At 37.4% G+C, this 18,664-nt stretch overlaps 1 protein-coding gene across 6 annotated transcripts in view; it reads right to left on the reverse strand.

Annotated features, from left to right (window-relative positions):
• Window positions 1-18,664, reverse strand: part of CIT (citron rho-interacting serine/threonine kinase) — a 75,026-nt gene that overhangs the window by 47,129 nt on the left and 9,233 nt on the right. For all 6 annotated transcript variants that reach the window (XM_049805643.1, XM_049805641.1, XM_049805639.1 and 3 more), the window contains exons 10-13: window positions 11,675-11,855; window positions 4,267-4,372; window positions 3,256-3,399; window positions 1,792-1,911 (exon numbers count right to left, since the gene is read on the reverse strand). In XM_049805643.1, coding sequence (XP_049661600.1) covers window positions 1,792-1,911; window positions 3,256-3,399; window positions 4,267-4,372; window positions 11,675-11,855 — 551 coding nt within the window. The remainder of the gene's footprint in view (window positions 1-1,791; window positions 1,912-3,255; window positions 3,400-4,266; window positions 4,373-11,674; window positions 11,856-18,664) is intronic.

Raw genomic sequence — 18,664 nt, forward strand, 5'->3', positions numbered from 1 at the left:
TGCGTATTAATGGACAGGTAAAGCTCAGGGCATATACCTGAAGCAAATCATATCAGGGTAGCTACATACAAATGAGTGGGCCTTTCAAAAAATATAGATTCTGATTTGTTGCAAGTTCATCCATTCATATGGGTCTCCATCAAGTAATGACCAGAACACGGGTTTATTTAAAAAACACAAAAAACAAAACCAAAAACAAAACCCAACAAGCACACACCCTAAACAAACAAAAAAAACACAAACCCATCACACTCTTCTATTCAAGTACCTGGGGTTAAGTTGAACCTACAGTCTTGCCCTGAAAATACCAAATGCCTAATTATCAGATTTTGAAGATTCTGATTTGCTGTCAATTTCACTTGTTCCTCTCAAGCTTCAGGTTTTCAACAGCAAAGCTCTAAGGGGCTCTTCCATCTCACCTCCCAGTTCCCTCTGACTTAAAAATAATGATCCAAGTGTTTAATAGCTAAAGTCCACCTGCTGGTATGAGTCAGCAAAAACATCTCTGCATATTTTGTTGTGGTGTTCTTGCACATAGGTTTCAGGTGGCTCAGAAGACCACCTCAGATGTGAAAGTCTGCAGGACATTACAGATTCATTTGTTGACCTAAGCAGCATTTTCATGTCATCATGAATCTTCACAAGCCAAATTAAGAGATTCTAGGTCAAAATATTTGATTAAAAATTACCTGCATTATTTTTCCTCTGTTACGTGTATACATACTGCCTAAGAATCTATTGATATTTATCATCACCCAAAATGTTCCACATTTCAGTATTTAAAACAACTTTGCTAACAAAGCACCAGAACACAGAGTAATGAGTTTTAGATCCCCTGTATTACATAAAACAACCATCCAGAAGAAAGCTGTAGAAGTCTATGGAGGCCTGCTACATCCCAAGGGTTGTTTTTGCATTTCATTACTTTTTACGTAAGAGCTGTTTATGTCTGGAGATTTATTACCAAGGTTTCTGGGCCTCCTTGTCTCAAACACTACGGAATTAGTCAATTAATGTTTGTAAAGTGCTTTGAAGATGAAAAACAACAGAAAATTGCAAAGAATTGTTTGAACGTCATAGCAAATTTCAATTTCTTTTTCTTAACACAATATGTTGCTATTAATTCATAAAACTGAATGGGTTCTGTCTTGTAGACCATTTTAAGTCCTAAAAATGTCCACATTTGTCACCATATTTTCATTTAATATTGACTTTTTTTTCCTTATGAACAATTGTGTGGATTAATGAATTTTCAACATTCTTCTAGTGGAAAAAAAATATGAACATCTACTTTGCAAATAGATTAAATTAGCAAAAGAACAGGCAACACAGATTCTATTTTGAAAGACTATTAAGCATTTAAAATAGTCAGATAAGAAAGAAGAAAAAAAAACAACACAAAATTAAGGCTAGCTCAGTTCTCTTTCAAGTGAAGATTCATTAACTTGTTGTGAAATTTGTATAGCTTGACCATTTAAAATGCATAGTTCTTTTCTAATGCAGCATATTGCTGAAGCACTGCCACTTTCTCCTAAGCTGGTTATATAGACAAAGTACTTTCAGGACTAGGAAAAGAAAAACTTGGAAGTTTTGAGTTTGTGCTTACTTGCAATACACACAAAAGTGCAATTTTGTTGCTTACCATTTTGTTTAAGAAACCATGTGAAAACACACAGATTGGGAGTCATCACAGCCTACCAACATAAAACGTAATCCTGGCAACACAGCTAGAATATGCCAAGAATATCTATTTGCAGATAGCCACTCTGCTCCCCGAAGAAGCAGGTATACCTGTTCTTTGATCTCTTGCAGTTTTCTGCTTTGCTCTCTGATATCATGAAGTAGTTGTAGTGCCTTATCATCTTCCTGAGACACCTCCATCCGTGCCTGCTCCAGGCTTCGCTTTAAGCTCTGCAGAAAGCAAAATGTTCAATACATAGTCTTTGGTTTTTCAGATGGCTGTATAATAAAGACCTTTAGCTATACAAATGCCTTCTTGACTGCAGTGAGGCATCAAAAAAATCCAGGCACCAATGATGGAACCCTAAAGAAATTCATGGCCAGTGCTGCTTCTATCTGGATAGAAGCAGCCCATTTTACAAACACTGTTTACTACACTTAAATCTTAGTTCAAATCTCTACTTCCTCACATTAGGTTTAGAGACAAAAAACGAACAGAGATCACAAAAGGCATCCATTATTGACAGCATTTATGTATATTTTATCTAGCACTATTAATTCACAACGTAGATACAATCCTTCAACTTCATGTTACTCACAAGCTTATTCATTTTTCTCATTGCTGTTAAGTGAGTTAAATCCTTTAATCATCATGAAACTTCTACAAAGAACAGAAGAGCTGCTTCTGTATCTCACCACATACCTTACCTGCAAATTTTGACAGACCAGTGGTCCTCCTATCAACTGTGTATTATTCTTCAACAGAAAGATACAAACTGAATTTTATTTATTTACCTAGTAGCATTTGGTATAGGAAAATCACTCAGCCCCATTTTAAGATATGCTTCCCAACAAAAAAACCCATCAGAAATGCTTTTCAATTCTCTGAAACAGAGTATTATTTGGATTTTTTTTCCTGGTACAAGAGAGGAAACAGACTATTATATCCAACTGAAAATACAGAGACTATTAACTAGAATGAAAATATCCTCACTGGAATCTTGCCAGGACAACTGGGCATACATTCCAGCTCCCATGAAAAATGCCAAATGATCTTTGAAGACATGGTTTTACGGCCTCATTTTTATATTCTACCTGAAAAATAGCATCTGTCCTAGCATCATCCCTGTCATTATGCTGGGGAACTGGATCAGTCTGAACTCAGAATACCACAGATGGGGGAAACACCATTGCTTCCTAATCCTCTTATTTGTCCTCGAAGATTTCTGTCTAGGTACTGACTAGGCCCCATCCTCTTATGGCTAAGAAATCTGCAAGAAGTTAAACCCAAGCATGTTCTAGCACAACCAGTAAGACAAGCATCACAAATAGTTTCAGCAAGACCAGGACAGTAGTTATTCCTGTATGTTCTAAGCACATGACCATGAAACAAAGTTTGATTGAAACTATCAAGCAAGCCTCTGCAAAAAATTCAGGGTTCCATGTTCAACAGATATCCTCTCACATATTATTTTCTCTCCATCAAGTACCCCACTGAAACCATGATGGAAGAGAAAGGCAAAGACCACCAGATTTCAGGCCTTCAGAGCTGAAAGGACTGGTCTAAGGGCTCACACTGCATTCTGTGATATAGGTGGCCAGGTCCTGCTCCAGGAGGGATCGCTGGGTCTCAGAGGCTTTCAGTTCCACCTCCTTTTGGCTAAGTACAGCCTCCACCTCTGACACTCTCCGGTGCAACCGCGTCATTTCCTGCTCCATCTGCAATAAATATCAAGAGGTTATAAAGGGTGCTTCAAAAGCTTTGTTAACTGCTACTTTCAGAGCTCTGTAAGGAATTTGTCTCCAAGAGACTTCTAGCTATGTTTCTCCAAATGGTGTTTAAATTCCGATACCATTGTCTCTGCTCCAGGAACGCACAGTTCTTCTTAAGGACAAGTAGTAAGTCTAAGTCACCCCATTCATTCAAGCTGCTTGTTCATATTCAGTCATTCTTCGAACCCCAGTTAGCAAAGAAGATACAATCATTTTTCACCTGACTTGCAGAGATGGGTTACTTTAACCTTATCCCAAATCCATGCTGGACCAGAAGATGGTTTCCCCCCATCTCCTTGTCAGGAGCAAATGGTCAAATCCAGAACAGAGCAGGAAGAAAAGTAATTGAACTCTCATAAAAGTCTCAAACAAGCAGTAAGTTTTAAAAGACTCCACCGGGTTCCCTTTATTGGAGCACAGCAACTGTTACAAGATGTTCACTGTAACCAGTGACGTGACAACAGTTATGTAAGTAGAAGCTGATGAGTTAGGAAGAGAACCTCAGAACAGTACTGCTGTAATTGTGCGTATGATGAAGAGGCACGGCCTGCAGGAAGAAGCAGTCGTCTGTGTCACGCTGAGAAAAGGACTGTTTAAAATCCAGAGCCGCTTCTTGTTAAGATAAAAGTATCTAGAGCAACAGCATGGCCTAAATTCATCTCCCTTTGTATTGGACAGGAAGCCACCTCACTGAAGGAAAAGCACTTTGCCCACCACGAGTCTGGATGATCAGCAGCATCTGACAGATCCCTGGACATACAGTGGTTGCAGATTCCTGGAGCAATGGAGATGGCCAATCGCATAAATAAATACCTTGTGACACTTGTCCTGAGCGTCTTGGAGTTCTTTGCTCTTGAGAAGTAGTTTCTTTTCCATGGAGCTGACCTTGGCTGGAGACTCCACACTTGAAAAAACAGATCTAAAAGAGCAAAGCCAAACAGCACATGAATATAGGAAAAAGATACAGAAATCTGCATTTATGCAGCCTTGGTAAAGTCATTGGGTACTTACTTATACCAGGATAAAAGAAAAGGGCAGCAATCACAGTCTAACAGCCATCATTTCAGATCAAGCATACCATAAAACCTGATGACAGTACATCATTATTAAATAATCCATGTGTAGGTCTAGTTACGGTATTTATATTTTCCATCAGTGACTTCTGTGTCAGAGTGCAAAACAATAAATCACAGCAACACATTCACATAACTTGTACGGATTTATAAATGTAACAAAAACAAAGCATAAAGTCAATATAACCATTTGGAAAGATAACAGATTTTCAGATAATTGCTTTTTATTTTGTACTTCATTTTTAAAAAGGTTTTAAAATTATCATCAAAGTACAAAAGCCCTAAAAACTTTAACATGTCATAATTTGCACCACAGGAAGAAGAATTTAACATCCTTAGCTACCTTCTGTGAATCAAAATTGAACTGAAACTTTCCTAACCCAATTCATATGATCCCTACAAACTCAATCAATATCAATATGATTAGTCACACTGCAGAACTTCAGAGTTCCACTTATAAGTAATTTTTTTCATGAGACACAACTTAACTGTACTATTTCAAACAATTTGACTCCAGAAACCTGAGGGAAATATTTACATGTTCTTAAGCCTTCTGTCTAATTGGGATTCAACATTTAAGAAGTTTACCATTTCTGTTAGTCTAAATTCTTTCTGGAAAAGGATGGGAAGTCACTCAATGTCTTGGAGCATATTTTTAGTGCTTTGCAGTCTTAAATATGTAATTTTCAACCAAAAAATTAAGTACACACATCAAAACATAATTTTAAAAATCACATTCTCCCTCACATAAAATGATTCAAATTAGATATTTAAGCAGTTAGTGATGGAACCAGTGTTAAGTGATAGATGAAAACACAGAAGTACAATGAAGGTGCTAATAAAAGATCATACAGTCTGCCCACACATTGCTTTCTGCTTCTCCTGGCCACAGTTTGGTATGCAGCCAGTTATCCCCATGGAGAGAAATGAGCTTTGAGCAGCTCTCTGCATATAGCCATACACCCACACACAGCAGCACAGTCTCTTCTTAACACCAAGAAAAGTTTGATTCCATCACCACCATTTTCTGAGAAAAATCTACTCTGTAATCCAAATAGATGTGCAGGATAGTCACAAAAAAAGACACATGGATTTTTATGAAAATGCTGCAGCATAACTGTATCAAAACAGATCTTCAGTACCACCACCTTAAGCAGTCATTAAGAAACACTGTTTTGATACTAGCAAACAAACATAGCGAAATTTACCAATTCTGCCTTGAAAGGTCAAATATTAATATTTCTTCAGAAACCTGATGTGGAAAAACTTAGAAGAAAGAATCCTGCACATCAACAATACAGATATGATCAGGACTTAATAAAAAACAAATGTTAAAAGTGAATGCTTTTGTAAAGCATTCCTTTAGTCCTAGTCCAATCCATCCGACCCATCAGATTACCATATTTAAAAATCAATTTATAAAGCATGTCTATACTCCTACAGAGAAAAGGCAACCATCTGAGAAAGATGCATATTAAATCCCATAACAGCTGGGTGTACAAACAAGGCTAAAAATGAATAGTTGAGAAAAGCAGTCTAAAAATACAAATTAAAGCTCACATTAACTAAAAAAGACACTAAGGAATCTGCTTTAAAATCTTAATCAAATTTATGTAAATAGCTGCAAATGTGTACTAAGACAAGTCTGAAAATCTTTTTATAATAAAAATATAGCTTTACAGCTCTGAACTGTACTGGGTAAAGTAATATTTATTTATTTTTTAAATTATAGTTTCAACATTAGCCATCACCTTTTTACTTTTGTTCTTTTCAAATCTGAGACACTACCTAAGAAAACTCTAGCCAGTTTTCACAGACCTGGTTTTATTTTCTACTTCTATTTCACCTCCCTAAAGGGGCTAATTTTATTTGTTATTTCTGCTTATTTATTTTATTTGCTAATAAAAGAATCAGAGCCTAATATTACAGGCACCATTTTGCATTTCAAAAATTTCTCCTAGCAAGCCAGATTAAAGCATCCATATGCACTGCAAACACAGGAAGTAAAAGGACAGATTCAGGCAAGAAGATACAGAACTCTGCAGAGACACGTTGTTCAGCCAGGAGCTATGGGATGGGGTAGAGCACAGGAGACTTGCATTGACCGAAGTTTGAATTTCATTCAAGTGACTGTAGAGGGAGCTGCTCCTCAGGGTTGGTGCCGGTTTTGTGAGGAAAGAGAAGGCTACAAACTAGAACCACAATCTTTCTTCCTCATCCCCGTGCAAAGGGAGGAAGAAATTCCTTAAAATATATGTCCTGGTGACACGACGATTTTCTTGTCAGAGAAACAGTACATCTTATCTCCAAGTGAAGCTGACTTCAGTCAGCACTGGACACACAGTTTTTAACAGACATCCTTTCCCAGTAATTCTTTCCTGGGTACAAATTATATTAGAACAACTTCATGAGCATCCACACAACCTTCAAAGTATCAAAAAGGGGGCAGAGAGAGGAAATCAAGAGAAATGGAATACTGACTAATCTAATAAGCTTTGTCAGGGTGATATAAGCTCTCAACACAGCATGACAAGGTGGAAAATACCCACATTGCTGGGGCACTTAGATTCTTCCTCAGTCAGCATCATCTCAGAAATTAAACACATACAATCCAACATCAAAAGCTATGATACAAAGCTATCATTCAGGTTGGTACCATCTCAGAATATTTCATTTAATTAACTGCTACATCTGGATCAATTCTTTTAGCACAACAGAGCAGTTTCTACTGTTTCCTCTGAAGTGTGAAAAAAAGATTAACAAAAGGTAACCAGCATACATCAACAAGAAAATTGCAATAAAATATTTTTTTAAAAAAAGTCAAGTCTATAGCACCAAGTGCCGATAGCACTAGCTGTGCCAATTTACTTTCAAAAGAAGCACTGCCTGCATGACTAAAAAACAAGTTAACTTACAGCTGACTATCTAGTGATTTCACAGCTAGATCAGCAACAGCCTCAACCAGCAGAACTATCTGGTGCTAGTTGTGTAAAAGCTTCTCTCACCATACTAAGACTGGAGGAAGAAGAAAAAAGTATTAGTACAGGAAAAGCTATAAGATGATTCTGGGGTATCAAACTCATATCTCAACCTCTCTTGCGCATCATACCTCATACCTTCCTTTGTTCTTTTATGCCACTCTCAAACCCCCAACTCACCTGTGCTTCTTCCTTCTCACAATTGACACCATCTGTCCTAATCCTGGCCCCCACACAACATGCCTATAATCTCAACCCCCGTCCCTCATGCTCTATTCTTTTTAGCATTATACTCATCTGTACCTTCCGCCCCCTCGTAAATGCTTGCTCAGGCCTAAAAAAAACCCAACCAAAAACAAACAGTGATACCATCAATCTGTGAATAGAGCTAGCTGAAGCAAAGCATATTTTTGGTATGCTCATCCTGTGCTTCCTCTTTAATCTATCTTTGGTGAAAGAGTTTACCAGAACCTGACAAACTGTTGGAAGAAATCAGTAGTCCTTCTTTTTGGATGAATGGCCCATTTTAACTCTCAGTATTTTATAATGACAATCACGGATCCATATCAAATTTTAAAATTATTTAAAAAAAAAAAATCTTTAAAAATACCACTTCTTAGGAACTTGCAGAAAAGATTTGGACCATCTACTGAAGCCTCACAGACCACAATTCAAGAATTATTAGGATTACATTTATTATAGTCTGATAGATAATTTAAAAAAAAAAACCAAAAAACCTATATCAGCAACTGAGATTAGGTACTAGTCCCACTGTCAGCTTTGCCTATGACTAGATCTCTAGGTTCTGGTTTAGCACGTATTTTGTATTAACATAAGTTTTGTATCGTAAGTAGTCAGGCCCCTTTAGCTCCTTACTCCAGACTAAGAGAGGAAAGAGGCAGGCAGAAATATACAACATGAACTATTTTTTTAATTAGGAATTTATTTTTTTTATTAGGTATTTTGGTATATTTTATTAGGTATTTATTTTTATTAGGTATTTTAGTATATTTGGTTAGCCCTGGATTTATAATTTATTTATCTTATGCTTTAGGGCTTCTGCTAGTCACCTGCAAAGGACAAGAACGATTTTTTTTCACCACTTGATGCATATTTCTGGCCTCCAAGGGTTTTTCTCACTTGTTCTAAGCACTGGAGAACAGCCATAGTTAGGGACAAGATGTAAGGTGGGGCTGGCTTTTAATGGAATTAAACTCTCGGTTGCCTGTTACCTTGTCACAGTCACACACTCGCAGCCAAACCAGCAGCCAGATTTGCAGTCAGACAGGCATTTCTCCCCCCATATCAAGAATGCAGAGGCCGTAACAGGAGAAGGAGTTAGCTGGTCCTTCTCTGTAGCCTGATCCTAGTTCTTAGAATCACATAGGACATTTATTTAACAAACACCTTGCTAGTACAGGAACCTATGACAGAAGCAATGCCCTTGATTTCTCCTGATTGCTTCCTATGATGCATTATTGTCACGCCTTTTGCTCTTTTATTAAATCTTACATTTGTTATAGGGTCACAAATTCTTCTCAATACTCATGGTATGTGGCAACATACAGGACATTTTAATTCAGTGGACCCTTCTAAACCACACACTGACTATATAATTTCCAGCAACAGGTCTAAGTGACTTAGGTGAACCCTTCTAACCCTGAGTGGTTGGGAGAAAGATGAGAATGGAAAAGAGAACTTCCTTCATACTTCTGTCCTTTTATTATTTTTTTTAACTAGCTTTTCTCTGAAGTATTTGAAATTCTTAGCTCAGTTATGGCTTCTTACTGTCCAGTGAACAAGGGCAAGGATATAACCCTAAACTCATATCTTGACAGCCCTCAAATTAAAAGCAATGAAAGTTTCAAGGACCTTGTTAATGGCACTCTGCAGTTGCCTGGCCTAACTGTGAGCAGCACTAGAGGCATTAGAGCTATCATGCTGCAGACACAGGAAAACAGATCTGCATCACTTAGCAACCATAAGGGTTAGACTTTCAGAGAAAAGATTCTAAGAACAAAAATTCTGGACTGATAAACTTGATGACTTAGGACCTTCCAGAGAAGACATACCAAGATTCACAACAGATAAGCCTACCCTCCATTTACCGTTCTCTTCCCCATCTAGAATTTGATATTCAAGGTAGTGTGACAGAAACAGTACTTTATTTCCTCAAGTAAAACATATACCACACAATATTTTATAAGTAAGAAGTTATCTGTATGACCCAGTGTTGCAGTGATATTGAGAATAAACTAGTCACTGCATTACTTAAACACAGATATTTTCAAGTCTCCACATACTCTTTGCCATATTTAAATCACCTTCTTAGAACAAAATGCAAGTATTTAGTGTTAAAAATATCAAAGTGCATTTATCGAGATCCCATTCTAAAAAACAAACCACTAAGATCTACTTATATCAAAATTATTTGGGGGAAAATTAAGTACATGATGTCCTTCTGTTCCAGCTCAGAAAAAACCAGGCCACACCAAGCAGAAATTTTACTTCAGTCAAAATTTCTCCAGAGCACATTAATCTCTATATTCTTTTGCTATACCCCTTCTCATCTATTAACAAAATTCAAATATAACTTCAATATGCATTTTCAGTACTAGCTCCACAAAGAAAGCACGTCAATTAATCTGCTGTATCTATATTACTTTTTAGCCTTCAACCTCCAACACAGTTATACCACTGTTCCTGAGACTACCTCACGCACCTCTTCAGTTCCAGTCCTGGGCCCCGGTTACATATACATTTTTACCATACATATACGGTCACTGTTGAGCCTCTTCTGACTGTTACATGAATGGTCATGTAGCCTTGATAGATGGATTGCAGTTCCCCAGGCAGAAAAGATAACACCTTAAGTTATTTCACTTCTAAAACAAGACAGATTTTAACCCCAGGTATCTACAGATATAACATTCCATTTTTCTAATTCTGCTGACAATATTAGATCATTTCACCAGAAGAATACTTTTTTTGTTGTTATGTCCTCTCCTTTCCTTCCTCTTTTGTCATAAAAGCAACTCTGCTGAGGAGGGATAGTCAGATTCCCTTTTTATTACTGGCATAACCATCACATAACCTTGATTCATGGTGTAGGCAAGATCAAAGATGTCAACAGTATCACCAGATTTGGTTACACACTCACCGCAGAGCAACTATCACAACCAATATGACAAAAAAAATGAAAACTTGATTAAGACAGATTGACAACGAAGCCCCTTAAGGGAACTAACTAGCAGGAATGAACGACAGTTGACAAGAAAACACAGCGCCTTAGTGCATTGAGTCACTAACCCAGCTAAAGCCATTGCATTCCTGAGAGGCCTCATGATACTGAGGTAAGGACTTCTCAACTTAACATACTGCACTAATACTTTTTCAATAGCTCCGTCATCAGAAACTAACCACCCACCACACCAAATGGTTTATACCATACTATTTATATTCTTCTTTTTCTCCGACTCCATTCTCTCAGAAAGCATGTTTTCTTTCAATTGAAAACCATTTTTCTAGATCTGTACCTCCCTCCACAAACACACACCCTTGCATACTTCATCTGAATCTCCAGTCTGTTAACAGACAATACAGCACTGTCCAGTCTTCGTATTTAACTTGACCCAACAGCACACAGCAAGCTGCCATGAAGCTCCTTCTCTCGTTCACTGACCCATCACTGCACATTCCCAGATTAGTGGAGCTCCATTTCTGTGGATCACTGATTCAGCCTTACACATCCCCAGCACTTGGTGCCCACTCTCTGACCCAATAAAATAACACCCCCCGCCTTTTCCATCTCTGAACTCCTCAGTATTCTCCTTCTTTCAGGGATCTGCAATACCAGAAATGAAATCACCTACTTCTCCCTGGCTAACAGCAACAACTAATTCAAAGTATTTGAACAACAATTTTAACGATAACTGGATTAGAATCAATCTTTTCATTCCCTTCCCTCCCCCTCATCCCAGAAATAATCACAGAATGGTAGGACATGCACAAGCCACAGCCAGCAACAGATAAAGCCAGAATCTGGCAGCTTCCCTAAAGCAGAGTACAGGCCAGTTAAAACAGCTTTTCCCCCCACACACCATCCTCACTGTAACAAACCTTCACGTTTTTCCAATGGTCCTATCCACCTAAGCAGTAATTCCTACTTACTCTGATCTGAGGATCCCTAACGCCTTGATGAATGAAAACCCCACAAACGGCAAATCTTCACCAGAGAAGCCTGCTGGGTTCAACTGGCGCGTAGAGGATAAAACCCGCGAATTCTTCTCTGGTTCATCAAAATTTGAGGTGTCATCATCAGACTTGAGAGTAGGAACGAAGGGGGGAGGAGCTGGTGAAAAAAGCAAGAAGAAAAGACAAAATTCAGCTACAGTTCACTCTGCAACAGTCCCACTCATTCAGTGCTTGCAATGGCACTGCAGCTCCTGCTTTTAATCTTGCTAACACAAGCAGACTGAGCTGCTGCTCTCAAATGGTATTACAGCAACAAGAGATTAACCCTTAAGCTACCAACATGGCTACCACTCTGCAGGCAGAATGTCTCCCACACTGATTAAACTGGGTTTTAGGTTGGGGATCTGAGATTGTTGGTTTTGGTGGGGTTTTTTTCCAGGTTAGGGGTTGGTTTTTTTAGACACATACATTGAATCAAATCAAAGCACCTGGCTATAAAAATAATCACTGTAATATAGCTAAAAGTAATTCAATTGTGATTCATCTGGAAAAAGAAAATGTCTCCAACCTATCCAGTTAGTGACACTACATGAGAATGTAGCCTGATCCTTTGCTAGTCAGCTGAGGGATTTATTTACCCTTTAATACTACCAAGAATCTTCCCAGCACAGGCTTCTAATCAACAGCAAACTGATCTTTCTCCTGGAAGATTCTAATAAACTATAGCTACTAGAAGCTAACTAGTCTTCAGGAAGGGAAGAAATATCAGAAAGATTTTATTTCTCTGAAAGAGCTTGCTAGATCTGGAACTCTTGTCGGGACACCACTGCAGTCTGGCTCTGATACAATCATCTCTTGAAGAGAATTATAAATAGCAGGAATGACAATGTATTTCTTACTATAATTTCTAAATTGGTACCACTTAACTTGTTAAGCAGTTGTTTAATTTCAGCTCACTTTCTCATGTTTGCTTCAGTTTAATTAACCGACAGAACAAAAGAACAAGTTCTTCTCAATGATGTGCAGCACCCGAGCTACCTGCTGGCTTGGCTACGTGTGTGAAAGGAATGAATGCAAAAGCCTGCTGTGCAATTCCTACCTCACCAAATCACGTTTTCTAAGATTTTTTTATTATTATTATTTATTTCATCACTCAGGTCCTCACTCACTGCAAATCTACTAATCTCTTTTCTGCTCTATAAAGGAGACAGCTCTTCAGTCAGCAGCTAGAACACAGCCCATTGTCACAAGCTGATCGAAGTGTAGTGTGCTAAAACCGTTACCATGGATCCAGTATAGATCTCCTGTAGCTGAAGGGCTGATGAGAATTGAAGAACCGGGAACAAATATTACAACCCCTGCAGTGCAGGCTCCCTGCTCTCACTCTCTGCATGCTCGGAGTTTAACCCTACCTGCCTGCATTCGTGACAGATGCTGATGCTTATCTGACTGACACAGGCAGAATGAGTCACGGCTGGAGCTTGCTAGCTCCCTCTAGGTTGCCAAAGCCTTTCACAGCCCGCTTTTAACTCTTCATTCTCTAGACAAACATACGCTTAAACTACCCACCAGATCAGCCTTAATAGCCCCCCCCAAAAAATTTTAAAAAAATCTGTCTGTATAAACTGCCAGATCACAACTACACATGCAGGCATTGTTAGCAGGTCCCCAAGGAGCCGTTCTGACGCTGCTTCCAAGCAGGGAAGTGGGAAGCAATTGCATGAAGCAGAGAGGATGCTGCTCACGTAGAGCAGTTCCAAGTACATTAGAATGAGATAAATGGGGGAAATATACAAATTAAATAGGTTCTGTAGTAAGCAGTTTTACTTACTGGCTCCAGAAGATTTAAATTTTCTGTCAATATCATGAATTTATTAATTTCTGCTATTTTATTGCTTATAATATAAATTTAGATCCAATATAATGCTGACATTTCTGTACTGTAAACATAATTTTGAAATACAGATTATCGATTAGGATCTGTATTTTTTTCAAAATTCACTTAATATCAGGATAATGTCCAGCTACTCTTTCATATGCTCTTAATGATTAAAAACAGAGAAGCAACAGAAAACAGTTTGTAAGTATATCATCTTTAACGCAAATATAAGCCCAAAGTTACAGTTAATTCACAGCAGAGGAGGATAAGTTCAGGAATTAATATTTTTTAGTTAAGGACCTCTGCTGATAGAACTTTGCACATCCTCTTACAGGAAGGGGTTGTGGGGTTTTTAACATTGTCTTTGAAGACGGATACTGTCTATGAGGAAAAGTAATAGAGAAAACAGCAAACTATTCACTTCGTCTGGGGAAGTCTAGAACCTTTCTTAAAGAGGTAGCAAAAAACAACATAGCTGCCTTTTTATAATGGTATAACAACCCTGTTATATACTCCTCAGAGTTTGACAGATAACTTCATCTTTGAAAGAGAGATCTAGTGCCTTACTTCTCACCAGAAATTAGCTAAGATCTTAAGAGTCATCTTCAAGCCCTTGCAATTAAAAACAAAGTCTTTCCTCTTACCAACAATAAGAATTCCTAGTCAAACCACATGCATAAAAGAAAATATAATTTAAATATGCCTAAGATCAGCATGAACATAAAATGAAAAGCACTCAGTAAGGGAACAACGGATACAAAAAGAACTGAATGGGAGACAGAGCAAACCTTTGGGGCTTGTGGGAAACAAGTTTAAAGAGCACAATGTTTTACACTAGTTTCCTCTAATGTTTAATAAAAGATGTGAATGAAGAAGAGAAATTGTGAACACTAGATTAAAAAATAATGAAAATATCCTTTGCCCTCTATTTTGCATTCACTAAGTATCCATGGCTAACAGTCCAAAAACTCTGCAAACTTGCAGTATAACCTTGTTACAATATTTGCATCAAGAAATAGTAGCAACTAGAAAGAAAACTTAGAACAGTCATTCAACAAAAACACCTCTAGATGTTAAGTAGTTCTGAACTGTCAACGGTGACTGAAAATGAGAAGCAGAACTTCTTCAAAAGTTTCAGGACACTGGAAAAAAACTCACTCAGGAGTAAGAGGGAGTATCTTTAAGAAAAAAAGAACCCCACTCTGTCTGATTTTGTCAATTATTTGGTAGTTTCTTCACAGTCCTTTATCCCTAAGACTAAGGAGTCCTTTGTCTGATGTCCAAAATATCTACAGAATAAACAGAGTAGTCTTGTAAAAACAAACTAAAACAAATGAGCAATTTTGTTCTCAAATGTCAGTCACATGGTGACATAATCTCTATTTAATTATTTCTTACTTAAAATCAGAGGAGTCGCACAACTATAGTATTTTCAGAACAAGATGAAGATTGGTGAATGCAAATACACTGATGTGCTTATCAGTTTCTTCTTTAAAGGGAAAAATCCTTTAGTAGAGGTCAAGATAAGCCTCTCAGAACTAAATGCTAAAACCATGCCATCACATCTGACAAGGTGAAAAATTTGCACTTCTTTCAGGCTTACCCAAAACGGCGACAAAACTAGTACTCAAAAATACAGTATACCCGATGCTTCTACTCATACAAACTGGTTGGGTATAAAGACCTCTTTTTGTCTCTGATATGTTACAAACGAACGTACATGTTCTGTTTACCATTTAAAGTATCTTGTAGAGAACTGCATGTTTTAAAAAAGCCAATTGCTTGCATAGATACCTCCCCACTTGTGGAAGGATGTAACCCTCTTCCATCTGTTCCAAAGAATGACTTTCAGAGGAAAAGGGGGTGTTGTAGGTTGCTAAGTTTAAAAAGAAAAAAAGAAAAAACCAAACCCACCACACATATACTGCAGTACTTTAACCAGTTTATCATTAAGATTAGATAAAATGTCTCTTATGGAAAGAAGCTTTTTTTTTAAAAAAAAAAAAACAAAAAAAAACCAACTCTGCAATAGTGTGTGTATTTATGACTAAGTCAAGGAATATTGCCTTAATCGGATCTTTCCATTCTTTCAAAATATTTTCATGCAAATTCAGAAAAGAGAAACTGCATTTCCCCTGGGACAGTGAAAGACTTAATTGAAATAGGAAATTTAAAGGAAACACAAAACATTTCTTAAGAATAAAAATGTGTCTTTTCTTGATCTACAAGGTGATCTACATATGCTTTCTCAGGAAAAGCATCCACACAGCCTTTTTAAGTAGATTAGGTGTTACTCTTCCTCAGGCTTTAAGAGGCCTATTTGAGTAAAATCTTATGGAAGAAAAATAGAAAATAGAAAGTCCAAGTGATGTAATTTAAGGATGTCTTCCCTAAGACCACTTTAAAAAAAAAAGCATTATACTAGTTCTAACCATTCTGTACAATATTATCTTAACATCTTTACTGTTCTGTCAAGACAATGATCCAATGCATATATTTCTGCTAATAAGTGTGGTCTTCAAGCTGACATGAACGTGATCTCCACTTAGAAAAACAAGTCAAGACATTTTTCTGAGGGCAAGCATTTAAATGAAACATCACAATGTTTAACTGTTAACATACTGAATGACAACTTTGGGTTCATAAGGATGAGCCTTGGACTTACGAACAATGAGATTTGGGTTCCTTCCTGTTTAAGAGCAGAAGACAGCCTAAAAATCAGTCTTCAACACTCTCTCAAGTTCTTCTGTTTGCACAAGACATTAATTCTTTTCTTCTCATATATATAGTTTCCTCATACAAGTCTGAATATACCATCCCATTTTCAAGACCTCTTGGACTGCAGTTACAAAACAATTCTTAAAATGAAAGATTCTTTATGCTATACATATATATCACTTAGATGACAATAAAAATCTTCTGACCACCTCTCAGTGAGACTTCAATAGGCAGATTTTTGGTTCCAAATTAAACAGCTGATGTAATTTATCAATTTCAAATAACAAAAGGTGATTACCAAAATCCCCAAATTATACAGAATGCAACCTTGTTGCCGATAACTCAAGTATGTCATTCCCCCATTTTCTACCTCTGATTTTAGATACTTATCAAGTACTCAAATAATTCTGTTATCAACTTTCTAGTTACAATCCTGATCATTTAGCTCAAACACAGATACAAATATGCTTATTCTAGGTAAATAAACTCCAAAATATTTTCAAAAAATTCTGTGAAGTAAATCAACACAATCTTTCAAAACTCTTGGTTTGTTTTCTTTTGGTTGGGGAGGTGGTTGTGTCTGTTTTGGGGGGATTTTTTTTAGAAGCTTCAGAAGTCATCAAGTAGCAGAAATCAACAAATAGAGAGAGCAGAATCTATAAATATGTCTCGGTGTAATACTCCAAGGAAGGGGAAAATTACCTGTTGAGACAGATTTAGTTAGACCTGACCTTAGGTTTAATGGTTGGATTCTGTTTCTGTAATTTAAGAGCTGCTTCTACAGACACATGCTACTTGAACCCAAGGAAGTTGGGAGCTTTTTTACAGGCAACTATCTTTTGGGAAAGGGTTTATTAAAAAGTCAAGTGTTTCACAGGTTACCATAACAACAAAATGTAACACTGAAAAACCCTTTAATGACACATTCTTAACTAAAATCAGTGCATTAAGAATGGCTTTCCTGGAGCTCCCAGCATGATAATTTAAATACCTGCAAGGCAAGGGTACCAATTTTTTTCCTACCTTCCTCAGTCTGAAATAGAAATAACATCATTGCTTTTATAGACTACAGAAAGTCTGACTGTGCTGACACAGAATTTATTTGACAACCGTAGAATCATAGAATCATTTAGGTTGGAAAAGACCTTTAAGATCATCAAGTCCAACACTCAAACCCCCAAAATCTTTGACCAGATTAACTTGAGGGAGTGAGATTCTTTAATCTAAATCTAAATCCTGTGACCTCTTCCAGCACTCACTTGTTTCCTAATTTTCTCAGGCTGCCATTGCTCCAGTTAAACACCACTATCACCAGAGGTCAGGATAAGAAAGAAACCTTTAGCTTTTAGATAGCCCGGGTCAAACCCGACAAGGGTTTTGAACAGAATGACAGAAACGCTGCCCTGAATAAACCAGCAAGTGGAGAAACACTGCAGAGAGCAAAGCAATAGGTGATACATTGAATCTGCTACTAAAAGCAAGAAGACTGCTGTGTTTTGTGCTAGTTACAGTAGGGTTTTATGAAGTATGAGACATAACAACGAAGTCAGGGGTCAAAACTGCATGAATCTTCACAGGAGGTAGGTCCGGATATTACAGGGAATGATGCAATCCACTGGCCAGCTGCAGACAGAAATGGGATTTTTTTAAATCCCAAATGATTATTTCAACATCATAACGACATCAGGGCTGCCTACCAGCTTGTCCATCAGCATCACCACTGTCACACGAAATGGCAAAACACTGAATTAACTTCTGTAGTTGTGTGATACTGGACAGACAATTGCCAAGGAAACACCAGAACATATGCTCACATGCCATTTTTTTCCAGATCTGAGATAATATGATACAAACGCATACAAAAAATTCAGAAACAGAAACTGGTGGCTTAGGCAGCGCTCTGGGGAAAGAAGGCAGAGTGAGCTGAAGTCTGGGAAATGTATGCTAAAATGATGAAAAAGACTCAAGGCTCAATGGCTCTCAAAGGGCAGAAACAATGGAATTTAACAGAACAGCAGCTCCACAAGTTCAAAATTAATGAATCAACAGAAAAGTGAGTAAACATTCTGTGGAGCTGACAGCTGAAGTGCCGAGATAGTCATCAAAACTAGAAGCACTGGCTTAGCAATTTATCATGGAAAATGGAGCACAATCATTGCTCTCACAGCATATTTGATAAAGAATATAAGGCAGACATGTTCCTTGCCCAGATAACCTTACAGTCCAAATAATTTAAAATACTATCCATTGCTTCCATAGTATTATAAACAATTTTCTGCATAGAAAATTATCTGCTTCACTGGTTTTATTCTATTCCTAGTAGAATGAGCAGATTTTTGACAAAAAAATTAGTCATATATTAGCCACAT

This window comes from Accipiter gentilis, chromosome 7 (assembly GCF_929443795.1).
Source record: "Accipiter gentilis chromosome 7, bAccGen1.1, whole genome shotgun sequence".
In the NCBI taxonomy this organism is placed as follows: domain Eukaryota; kingdom Metazoa; phylum Chordata; class Aves; order Accipitriformes; family Accipitridae; genus Astur; species Astur gentilis.